At 49.6% G+C, this 11,735-nt stretch overlaps 1 protein-coding gene across 6 annotated transcripts in view; it reads left to right on the forward strand.

The window, feature by feature from the left end:
• The window catches only part of LOC121439584 (DNA (cytosine-5)-methyltransferase 3A), a 136,259-nt gene extending 128,894 nt beyond the window's left edge, over positions 1–7,365 (forward strand). For all 6 annotated transcript variants that reach the window (XM_041640099.1, XM_041640097.1, XM_041640096.1 and 3 more), the window contains one exon: positions 568–7,365. In XM_041640099.1, coding sequence (XP_041496033.1) covers positions 568–709 — 142 coding nt within the window. In that variant the 3' untranslated portion in view covers positions 710–7,365. The remainder of the gene's footprint in view (positions 1–567) is intronic.
• Positions 7,366–11,735: the final 4,370 nt, after the last annotated feature.

The following is an 11,735-nucleotide window of genomic DNA, read 5'->3' on the forward strand; positions in this document are numbered from 1 at the left end:
TCCTGGGGAGGACCTGCATATTTCCTGACTCGTTCTTATTCAAAGTGGTCTTAAAATCATCCAAAGAGCACATTGGAGCCCTGCAACCCAGTCCATGCCCTCCTGGACTTGCATTGTGGGTATTTTGGATGTGTTTTGAAGGCCAGTGTAGATGCTTATGGACCACAGCTGGGTGGGCTTGGCCAAACAAAAAGGTCACTTCACACAGACACCCTGAACAACAGGCACCCCTGGAACTCAACAAGTCAGAGTCCTACTGGGAGGGCCCCTCTCTTCCCAGAAGGGGCATTTGGGGTTAATCTGAGTGTATTGATTGTGTGTACCTGTCCAGCTCTCATGTGCAGGGAATCTGTAGAGCATGTCCAAGAGGTATTCCAGAGGTGTGGGTGTTTGTTTGGTTTGTTTCTGGTGAATGAACATCTAAGCTAGGATTATATTACCTGTCTTTAACTCCACAGAGTGCCTGACATGCAGCTGAAGGAGAGGTCAGCCTACATCAGGAATGCAGAGTGAGCTAACTGCCCTGGCACCCACACTCACTCAACACTTTCTGCCTTCCTCCCACAGGGTGTTTGGCTTCCCTGTCCACTACACAGATGTCTCCAACATGAGCCGCTTGGCGAGGCAGAGACTGCTGGGCCGATCCTGGAGCGTGCCGGTCATCCGCCACCTCTTCGCTCCACTGAAGGAATATTTTGCTTGTGTGTAAGGGACGTGGGGGCAAACTGCAGTAGTGATGATAACAAAGTTAAACAAACAAAAAACAAAACACAATAAAACACCAAGAACGAGAGGATGGAGAGAAGTATCAGCACCCAGAAGAGAAAAAGGAATTTAAAACAAACCACAGAGGAGGAAATGCCGGAGGGCTTGGCCTTGTGAAAGGGTTGGACATCATCTCTTGAGTTTTCAATGTTAATCTTCAGTCCTATTTAAAAATCAAAATAGGCCCTCCCCTTCTTCCCCTCCTTTTCCTAGGAGGTAAACCTTTTGTTTTCTACTCTTTTTCAGAGGGGTTTTCTGTTCGTTTGGGTTTTTGTTTCTTGCTGTGACTGAAACGAGGGTTATTGCAGCAAAATCAGTAACAACAGAAAGTAGTAATACCTTGGACAGGAAAGGGAGAGAGGAAAAATTCTATAAAAATTTATATATTTTTTTGTTTTTTTGTTTTTTTTTTTTTTTTCTATATATCTTTGGTTGTCTCTAGCCTGCAGATAGGAGCACAAACAGGAACAGAATAGAGACCCTCAGGAGGCAGAGTCCCCTCCCAGCCCCTGAGCAGTCTCAACAGCACCATTCCTGGTCATGCAAAACAGAACCCAGCTAGCCGCAGGGCGCTGAGAACACCACACCAGACACTTTTCTACAGTATTTCAGGTGCCTACCATACAGGGAACCTTGAAGAAAACCAGTTTCTAGAAGCCGCTGTTACCTCTTGTTTACAGTTTATATATATACGGTAGCTCTGAGATATATATATAAAAGGTACTGATAACTACTGTACAACCCGACTTCATAACGGTGCTTTCACAACAGCGGGATGAGTAAAGACATCAGCTTCCACCCGGCCTTCTGTGCAGAGGGGTCAGCCCAGGATCGGGGAGGGAGGCAGCTCCATATCCACCCCCCACGCCCAGCCTCTCCCTGCCCAAAACAGGGTCAAGCTGAGGTGGTCAGAACCCGGGGAAGCTGAGTGTGGAGTTTATCCAGACTCGTGCAATAACCTTTGAATATAATCTAAAAGGACTGCCTTGGTAAGATGGTGTGAGAAAACTTTCCCCGCGATTTTGAATTTGTCGGCCACATGGAAGGCTCCTTGTGGGCTCAGAAATACCCAGGGTGAGGGAAAGCAGTCTGCCATTAACCCCACCTGGAGCAAATAAAAAAACATACAAAACGTGCTGGTGCTTTCGTCTAAGTTGCCTTTTGTGTGTTCTTTTATGAGGCCTCCATCGTCCCTTCTGCACAAGGCAGCTCTGGTCCTGGAATGTGATGTTTTTGGTCATCTCTACAGACTGCAGTTTCGTACTTGGAAGGCTGATGACACCTTTATTATAATTATTCTTATGGTTCTGGTTATAATTGTTTGTTTTCAGATTTTCTTTGAGAAAACAGAAACCCAACACCCTTCCCTTTAGGTTTCAAACCAAGGTGCAGGGGGGTGGGGGTGGCAGGTGCTTCTAAGGCCCAGTGGCTCTGGTGCCCTGGCTCTCACCCCTCGGGCCAGGTGGGCCACTGGGCAGTACAGCAACAAGCTAGGTGGCCAGGGCGTTCTGAGGCCCACCCTCCGGGCCAGTCACTCTTCTCTTCTTATTCTTCTTCCCCTCCTCGTAAGTCCGGTGTGTCAGGGCCGGAGGGAGGCCAGGGCAGCCTCTCTCCTAGTGTGTGTGGTTGGAATGGCGTGTGTTTCTTTTCTAGTGTTTGGTCTGACAGCTGGGCTCTCGCCTTGAGTCGGTGCCACCTGGGGCCCACCTGCTCGCACTGTGTTTCGTTCCTACCCAGGGCAGGCAGCTTGGTGTTGGCAGTGGGAAGGGAAGGTGTTTGTTGGCCCCAAGGTGAGGGCCCAATGGGCAGAGCTTGCCTGGATGGATGGAGTGTAGATATGTGGCATATAGAGATATATATTTTATAATGGGAGGGGGGACGGCACCTCCTGGGACCAGCAGGGGCTGGGAGGTGTGCTGTCAAGCACATGGTCCCAAGACCGCATCCCTAGAAAGATGGGGCCTATGATAGGCCCCATATAAATACATAGATAGGGTCATGTATAAGAAGTATACGCAGTGGGGGTTGGGGGGAGTGGGCTCTGTGTTGAGCCTGGGTCCCTCCCACAGACAGCCCCACACCAGTCAGTCAGTCTAACACGTGCACAGGAACCTGTTTCTGTCTGGACGCACACCAGGGGGCTCCTGGCACACTTCTCCCCAGGATCAGGACACTGGAGTCAGCCCATGCAGCTCTCACACTTCTGTTGCTCTGATGACAGAGAAGACTCGAAGTTGCTAGGTGCTGAAGTCAGGAAAAGGAGGAGGTTTGGTCCAAGCAGGTGCTTCCTCTAGCAGGTCTGTGTTCTATACCTTTTGCCCCTGGTGATGTCAAAGATTCTTCTGTTAGCAGCCTGTGGTTACTGACCTGCAACTCTAGGCACCAGTCAAGTCAGCCCTCAACTCCCCCTACCTATTCTCTCCAACCAGAGTCAAATTGAAATCTATCTTGGTCACTGGGCTTCCATTGGGAAAAGAAAAAAAATAAAAATAAAAATGGGACAGGGAACCTCACCTTTGGAATAAAGCAAATTAGTAATTAGTAATAAAACCAAACAAAGGCTTTGGCTCCCTCAGTTGCTGCTCAGGAGTAAGCCCAGCTGGTGGCGTGTCACACCTTGGGCTGTGTGATCCTGCCCGCCTCTGCTCATTTTCTCTGGAGAAACTTAAGACTACAGCTAGTTCTCCCTGCTACAGCAGGTAGAGACTGTGGCCGCAGCATCCACGAGAGGGGAATGCTTGTCCCCTTTAAGTCCCTGTGCTGAATGTGACATGACGTCCTCCCTTGCTCCAGCAGGGCTCCATTCTGACCTGGAGTCCACCAGCACCGTGCAGGAGGGCTTGGGGGGGAGGAGGGCTGCCTTAGGCAGTCCAGGGTGCTCCCTCCCCCTATAGCCAATGCCAAGGTCTTCCCAGCTCTTATTGGCAGGAGTGTCTTCAAGGGCCTTCCTCTTCCACTTCTGCCCACTGCTTATGTGAAGAAGCTAGCCTTTCCCAGCGCCACCTCAGCCAGGCCTGGTGCTCCCCAGTCCTTGGGCTTAGAGTGAGGCCTCCATGATGAAGGATGTGGCATCCCCAAGGAACTGAGTTGAGGCTTCCAGGTGGGTACCCAATCCTGACGTGACAAGTTCCCTAGAGTGGATTCCTCATGGGGTGGTTTACGAGCTTTCCTCCCAGCCCATTGTGTGGGTTTGTCTCACAGTAGCGTGGAGGCACCAGTAGAGTCAGGCGCTGACCATCCCCTCCCTAGTCTTTGGGAGTGTGCCACCTTGGCACAGCTGTGATTCCCTTCCTCCAGCCTCTGTTCCAAGTGGGGCTTCTGGAATCCCGTTCAGATGAAAGCTGCTAGGTTGCTGTGGGCACTGAGGTGGGGTTATGAGAAGCTTGTGCTGTACAGATAGGAGCTCACTGTGGATGGCTGAGGCTAGAGCCAGGTCCTGGGAGGATCCCCAGTGGGGTTCCCTGTGGGGTCTCCTTTCCAAAGAGAAGGCTTGTTTTCCCTGGAAACTAAGGTGCTAGGGACTGAGTGACAGCCTCCCTTCTGCAGGTGCCATGTGAAGCCTCGTGCCAAAGATCTGTGGCCCTTGCCCAGGGGAGGTTGCCGGTGCTAGCGCCAGGGTCACGGAACCAAGGCCTCCTGTGGAGGCACACATGCCAGCGGGGTCCAAGCTGGTGCTAATTCCTCCCCACAGGACCCAGTAAGCCTGGGAACCTGCAGTAGGCTGTATCTCTGGGGTCGGATACCCTATTAGAAAGCAAAGGGTCCCCTAAAGAGCCTGGACCTCTTCATTTTGGCAGCAGGGCTGGGTGTGGCAGCAGATAGATTGCAAGTAAGTATCCCTGAGGCTGTTGGTAAACCGCGAATGTGGATTCGGGAGTGGCAGGTAGTAGGGCAAGCCGACATTGGAAGGGCCTACCAGCCCTGATAGCATCTCTCTTCCGGGGATGCTCAGTTCCAGTCATCACGTGCTGTGTCCAGGGTAAAGCCTCTGGTTTAGGAGTTGGGGGGAGTTAAGCTGAGTCACTTTGAAAGAATGTGCTTATAGGAAAACTACAGATTGTTGGTTTCTATATTTCTTACTACTCAGTGTGTCCAGAGGAAAGTGAATTCCCAGCTCTGTTTAGATAGGTGCAGGACTGTCTTCAAGAACGATTGCTGTAGGAGCCCTGGCCCCGGGCTGTGTGAATAGCCCAGCTGAGCTTCTAAACCAGCCCATGTTTAGATCTGAGTTTGGCACTTGACTGCTCGCCATGCTTGTGATGAGGTGGGGGCGCCGAGTTGCCCCGCATGGCAAAGAACAGCTGAAGCCTCTCACCCCACTACACGGCAAAGGTGGTGTTGCTGAGTGATGAGGTTGAGTTAGAATGGCCCTTTTGACTCTTTCCCATTAGAGCAACAGTGCCAGGTCAGGGGACCGCTAAGGAAAGGGTCAGTGAGGGTCATTGTGAGCTTGTGCATGTTTGTGGTGAGAGAGCTGAGGTCTTTGGGAAATAGGGATCTTGTATGCAGGCTTCCAAGACCTGGCTAAAAGGCTCTAGCCCCAGGCACTGGAGACCAAGAAGTAGACCCAGAGGGAGAAATATGGAAGGCCCTTAGCTGGTGGGGGACTTGGCAGCTTCTCTAGGGGACCCCAGAAACTCCAGTAACTGGCTCCCCTATTGGGTGGAGCTCATCTGTGGGCTCATAGAATGGTCCTCCTAAAGCGGCCCCACCCCTGAACCTGAGGACATGAGCAGTGGTCTAAAGTCTCACCTGGTCCCATTTTACAGACTAATTTGATTGCCCAGCCCTAGAATTCTATAGAAACAACAACAAATAAAAGCTGAAATTCTTTAGAATATGCAGAGGGGAGGAGGTGACTCAACAAGGTGCTAAACACATTTTATTAAAAATATATATTGTTAAATTAAGTCTGCTGTCTGGACAATGATGTTTTGTTTTGTTTTCTTGTAGTGGAGTTTAAAAGAGACTATTATTTTACTCTGATATATTATTATTAAAAAGGCATTTTAACTTTGTACTTGAAAACTAAGTGAGCGATTTCACGTGTTTTAGCTGAGGCATCGAAGTAGCGGGTGCTCTCTCGTGGGAAATCATGTATTCATACTGCAAAATAAACTCCGTAGCTGATTTGGTAATAACGTTTACTGTTACAGGCGATTTCGCTTTGACCCCGGTGGCAGAGCGCTTTTACTCCACATTCCACGCAGCTAAGTGCAGGACCTTCCAGAATTTTCCCTCCCTTGGCCCTCTTTCTTTTTGGTTCCTCTTCCTCTCTCTCTTTTCTTATTTTTTTTTTATTGTTGTTTGTTTGTTTTTTTCTGGTCCCAGCATCCTTCTACCACTGTATTTTTTTTTTGTTAGGGTTGCTTCTCTATTTATTGACAATAATAATGTACATTTCACAGTCTGGTTCTGGGACAGCCAGGAAAGGCGTGGGGGCCGCACACAGCCTGCTGCACCACCCGGCGTCCCCTTGTATCTCTGTGTACGTGATGCTTGTGACATAGCTGTTGATGAAATATTAAAAAGGTCAATGCGTACAGCAGATGTAGAAAGTCTGTCAAGTTCCGCTTTCATCACATTTTTTTTTTGTGCCCAGAAGAATATAATAAAGCTCCTTTCTAATGTACTTGTGCTGGAGAACACTTGAATAAATGGACTGTTTTTGTGCAAAAAGAAAAACGGAAAAAAAAAAAAGCACCGTCATAATGTCCTTTTGTCCTGCGTCTCCTCCCCCCCCCCCCCCGCTCGCCCCTCCCCATGTGACAGCTCACAGTCCTCCAGAGGGCTGAAGTACCCAAGAGGGTGCAGATAATACCAGGGGGGAGTGGATTTCTGCAGTATCGCCCGTGTGGGTGGTAACTAGGGGCTGGGACCCAAGGACGGGGAGTTTGCTCAAGCTCAGAAATAAGTTAGATGAAGTTGTCTAGAAAGGCAGCTTAACTTCCTGAAACAACAGATGTCTTGAGACCAGAGCAGGAAACAGACCAGCGGTCTGGTCAGATGACAATAGGAGGACCCAGTGGGGATTTACTTACTCCAGGGGTCCAGAGAGAAGCAGCCGGGAGAGGTAGAGAGGACTGGGGCTGGGAGAATCCTGGAAGAACCCGGGATTTAAAGGAGATATTTGCAAACGTTTGACAGGTGGCCCAAGGGCCGGGACAAGTAGCCGGGCTGTTTCTGGGCGGCTTACAGGCTCTGGCAGGGCCTTGTGGTCCCCCAAGTTGTAAGGTCTGTCTGCACATCTCCAGCAGTACCCAGCAGGCTTGACCCGGGTGCCCACGCCTAAGGATTGTTCAGGCCGTTTACTCCACCAGGCTTTGGGAGGTTAGGATGGCACGGGGGCAAACGGAAAGCCCTGCTGAATAGGTTTCCTCATGGGCACTTTTTCTCGCTTGTTTCTGTTTTTTCTTTCTTTGACAAGGTTGTAAATGTATATTTGACTTTTACGCTACTTTTTTCTTGATGTTTTTCAATGTTGATGTGGAATCTTACTTTCAAATGGCTGCATGGCATTTTCTTGTTGAATGTTTGTTTATATATATTTTATTTTCGCTATAAATAGAGCTTCAATAAACATCTTTATGTTTTGGCTTCCCCCTTTTTGTGTTTTTTTTCCCCTTGAAATAGATTTCCAGAAATGAGACCAATTGGAGAAAGTTACAGTGGACGTTTTGGTGGGTGCCCAATTCCTTCCAAGAGATCGGCAGAGAGGGTATGGGTGTCAGCTCTGAGATTCTGTCTGGCAGGAAACAAACTGGGCCCGTAGTGAGCAGTGTTCTGGATGGTATCTCAGCCTGTTCTCACAGGATCCCCAGAGCTTACATAACTCAGAATAGAGATGCTAATTTAGCTCACTGTTCTGGAGGCTGGGTCCAGAATCGGGGACCTTGGTGTTGTCATGACAGACAGGGCAGAAAATAGTTCAGACTCCCTTCATTGGGAACTTTCTCCTCAGAGGCTCTCCAATGCCGCTGCAGAGCTATAAAGAGAAGACAAACCACACAGAACCCATGGCTTACACATTAATCCCGGTGGGGAGTGTGTGTGTGTGTGTGTGTGTGTGTGTGTGTGTGTTTGCACATGCTAACGTCACATTGCATGACAAAGTCAGGGCACAACCTTGGGTGTGAGAAAAGCAACATGACCTGCCCCAGTCCACTATCCTGTGTGTACCCATTCCAGTGCTGGGTTGCAGGGGTGCAGCCACGCCCGGCTTTTTACATAGGTTCTTGGAATTGGATTCAGGTCCTTACACTTACACAGCAAGCAGGCTTATCCACCGAGCCATCTCCACAGCCCAAGACTTAGTTTTGAGAAAATAGACAGTAAGGAGAAGCAGGGGGTGCGGGAGCTTGCAAATCATCTTTCCTGGTAGAATCCAGGCAGGGACAACACAGCCTCAATCTCCAAGACTGGCTCCAAGGCTCAGGAGAGAGGGAAGGCATGGAGAGGTGGGGGAGAGATAGGCATAGACATCCTTGGTTCTGAAAGCCATGCCTAAATATCTAAAGGCCATCCAAGCCTGGGTTGGGAGAGCATACTCAAGGCAAGGAGCTGCCTCTCATTTAGTTAGTAAAAACCGATTGATAGGATCTCTGTAAATTTGAGGCCAGCCTGGTCTACAGAGTGAGTTCCAGGACAGCCAGGACTACAGGACTACACAGAGAAACCTTGCCCTGACTCAAAAAACCAAAAACCAAACCAAAACAAAAACCCAAAACCTATTGGTGAAGGAAACTCCTGCTGTCCCTTGATAATTTGGAGGATCGGGGATGGGGGTGCAGAGCCAGGGCTGATGAATCACGGAAGATACCAGCTACAGTGTTGAGTGGCGCCCTATACCCCATTCCTAGGTGGTGTGTGGGGGCATACACTCCGCTACCCGGGCTGAACTTCAGTCAGCTGGGACTGGCCGGTCTCTGAACAAAAGGGGTGGGACAGGGGGCTGCCATAGCTGACCAGGAGGGAAGCTTGGAGCACGCATCAGAGCTGGTGTGGGCTTTTGCGTAATCTCTGGTCATGTGTGTGAATGGGGCCTGCCTGCGGGGACATAAGAAGATGGATGTTGCAGATGGGAGCACCTGTCAGTCATCAGGTGTCACCTGCAAGAATTCATTCTGCCTTGGCTTCAGGGCACATTGAAAGGGTAAACCCTTTTCCTCAATGGTCCTGCCCCCTTCTTGACTGGGACTCTGTGACAGGGGCAGCTGAGTTGGGAGGAAAGTCAACTTGGGGAGCTGAAGGGCAGCTGTAGGATAGTAGCTAAAATAGCATTAAAAAATGGATTTTTATTCATGTGTATGCCATGTGCATGCAGATGCCCTTGGAGGCCAGAAGAAGCGTCCGATTCCCTGGAGCTGGAGTTGCAGGCGGTGGTGCGCTGCCCCCATGTGGGTGCTGGGTACCTCTGGAAGAGCAGCAAGTGCTCCTAACTACACGTGGTTTACCAGGGTGGCAAGTTCAAGGGCAGCCTGGGCTGTCTTTGATGTGGTCTAAAAAACAAAATGCCCCTCCCCCAGGACTTTGGCTCCCCCTGACTTGCTCCCATCTTTGGCCACTTAAAAACTGGTGCTTGGCTGAGTGTGAGGGACTCACCTGCCTTTAATCCCAGCACTCAATAGGCAGAGACAGGAGGATCTCTTTGAGTTTGAGGTTATCCTGGTCTATATAACCAGTTAGTTCTAGGACAACCGGGACTATATAAAGAGATCTTACCTCAAAAACAAAACAGACAGAACACAGTGACCCTTTAATACAGTTCCTCATACTGTGGTGACCCCCCCCTCCCCACACACACACCATGAAATTAGCTTTGTTGTTACTTTATAATTGCAATTTTGGTACTGCTAAGAATCGTAAGGTACGGGCTGGAGGGATGATTCAGTGGTTAAGTATAAACTGCCTTGGGTGGGTTACTTAGTCTAGGGGTTGTAACCCACCCTGCAGTTCAGTAATTCCAGGTTCCCGGAGAGGTACTATCTGTAAGATAATGGGCGAGAGAGAGGAAGGAGGCCATGCTAGGTTTGTCAGAGCCTCCGTTTATTGGAGACAGGGTTACAGCTTATATAGGATAAGGAGTTGGGGGGGGGGGCACAAGGACCTGGACTCTTGCCACGTGGTTCACGTTGGTCACGTGGTTCACGTTGGTCACGCCAGGAAGTCACGAGTTGACACACCTAGTTCTCTAGATAGTTTGGAATGTGGGGCGGGTTCCGCTAATAGCTCTCTATTAACAGATAATTGGGTGTGGGGTAGGCTCTGTCAATAGAACGGTTCTTAATACAATTGGGGGTGTGGGGTTCTCTGCAGACTCCCCAGGGCGATGGTTCCTGTAATAATTTTAGGAGGAAACGGCTCCTGACAGTTAAGAGCATTGGCTGTTCTTCCAGAGGACCCAGGTTCAATTCCCAGCCTTCACATGGACGCTCACAATGGTCTGTAACTCCAGTTCCAGGGGATATGACATCCTTACACCAATGCACATAAAAGTGAGTTTAACTAAATTTTAAAAATAGTCATAAAGTAAATAACTGGAATGCCACTCCTGTGAAAGGGTCATTTGAGCCCAAAGGGTCACACTGTCTAGAGACTGATAAACACCTGTTAGACCTGAGTTTGATCTTCAGAACACACATAAAAAAGCTAAATGTGAGGGGCTGGAGAGATGGCTCAGAGGTTAAGAGCATTGCCTGCTCTTCCAAAGGTCCTGAGTTCAATTCCCAGCAACTACTTGGTGGCTCACAACCATCTGTAATGAGGTCTGGTGCCCTCTTCTGGCCTTCAGGCATACACACAGACAGAATATTGTATATATTAAAAAAAAAAAAAAAAGAAGCTAGGGCTGGAGAGATGGCTCAGAGGTTAAGAGCATTGCCTGCTCTTCCAGAGGTCCTGAGTTCAATTCTCAGCAACCACATGGTGGCTCACAACCATCTGTAATGAGATCTGGCGCCCTCCTCTGGCGTGCGGGCATACATCGAGGCAGAATGTTGTATACATAATAAATAAATAAATCTTTAAAAAAAAAAAAAGCTAAATGTGGGGTCAGCAAGATGGTTCAGCAGGTAACTTGCCCAGGGCTTCAAAAGACAGGACTTCAAGAAAAAAATAATCACCATACTGTAACTGTGGTATTTTGATAATGATATTATGGATATTATTGATATTATTTGACCGACTGTGGCTGGTTCTCAGAGAGCTGTCCCTGTGCATGCCTGTGCCACCCTCGGTGGGGTTCCTGGTCTCCCCCCTCAGTAGGCAGCCTGCCCAGACTTCTGGGAAACAGGAAGATTCCCTACCCTTCCAGAAGGGTCCTGCATGCCCACCCGGCACATATCCTCATTCTGGGCAACCAAGGTCACCCTGAGACCCAGACATCAGGCCTGCAGTTGGGTGCAGTTAGCAGCCACCGAGGGTCGCAGTTGGTGAGACAGTGCCACCGTGCTCAGGCCATGTGACTGTGTGGTTGGCAGAAGGCCATGGTCTCTAGAACTCTAGTGGTTAGCTGCTTAGGACTTCCCAGGTGCCAACTCAACATTGCCCTCTCTGCTCTGCTAATTGGCTCCCAAGTATGGGGACCAGACTTGAGGAGCAGATCCAGGAGTGGGTGTGGATCCAGTGAATCTAAGCAGAAGAAATCAGACCAGTTCGGAGCCTGGCTAGGGTTCTCCATCTGTGAAATGGGCTCAATGAAGAACCTCCCCCTGGTTGTCGGGGTGTAAAATGTGTTGGGTTCTGGAAAATGGGCACCACCTTCTGGTGTTAGTATTGAGCCATTGTTTCTCCCTGGGCTAGAACTCAGTCCTGGCTCCTCTCTCTTCCTCCAGGTCCTGGCTGCCCAGTCAGACTTGGGCGGAGGAAGGAGCCCCAGCCATAGAAGGCAGGCAGGCCTCTGTCATTTTGATGGCTTCTTTCCTACCTTCCCTGGAGACTTCCCTGTGTGCTGGCTTAGTGGCCGACTTTAT

The sequence above is a fragment of the Microtus oregoni genome, unplaced genomic scaffold, assembly GCF_018167655.1.
Source record: "Microtus oregoni isolate MIOR12 unplaced genomic scaffold, Mior012 000062F_ref0000492, whole genome shotgun sequence".
NCBI lineage: Eukaryota > Metazoa > Chordata > Mammalia > Rodentia > Cricetidae > Microtus > Microtus oregoni.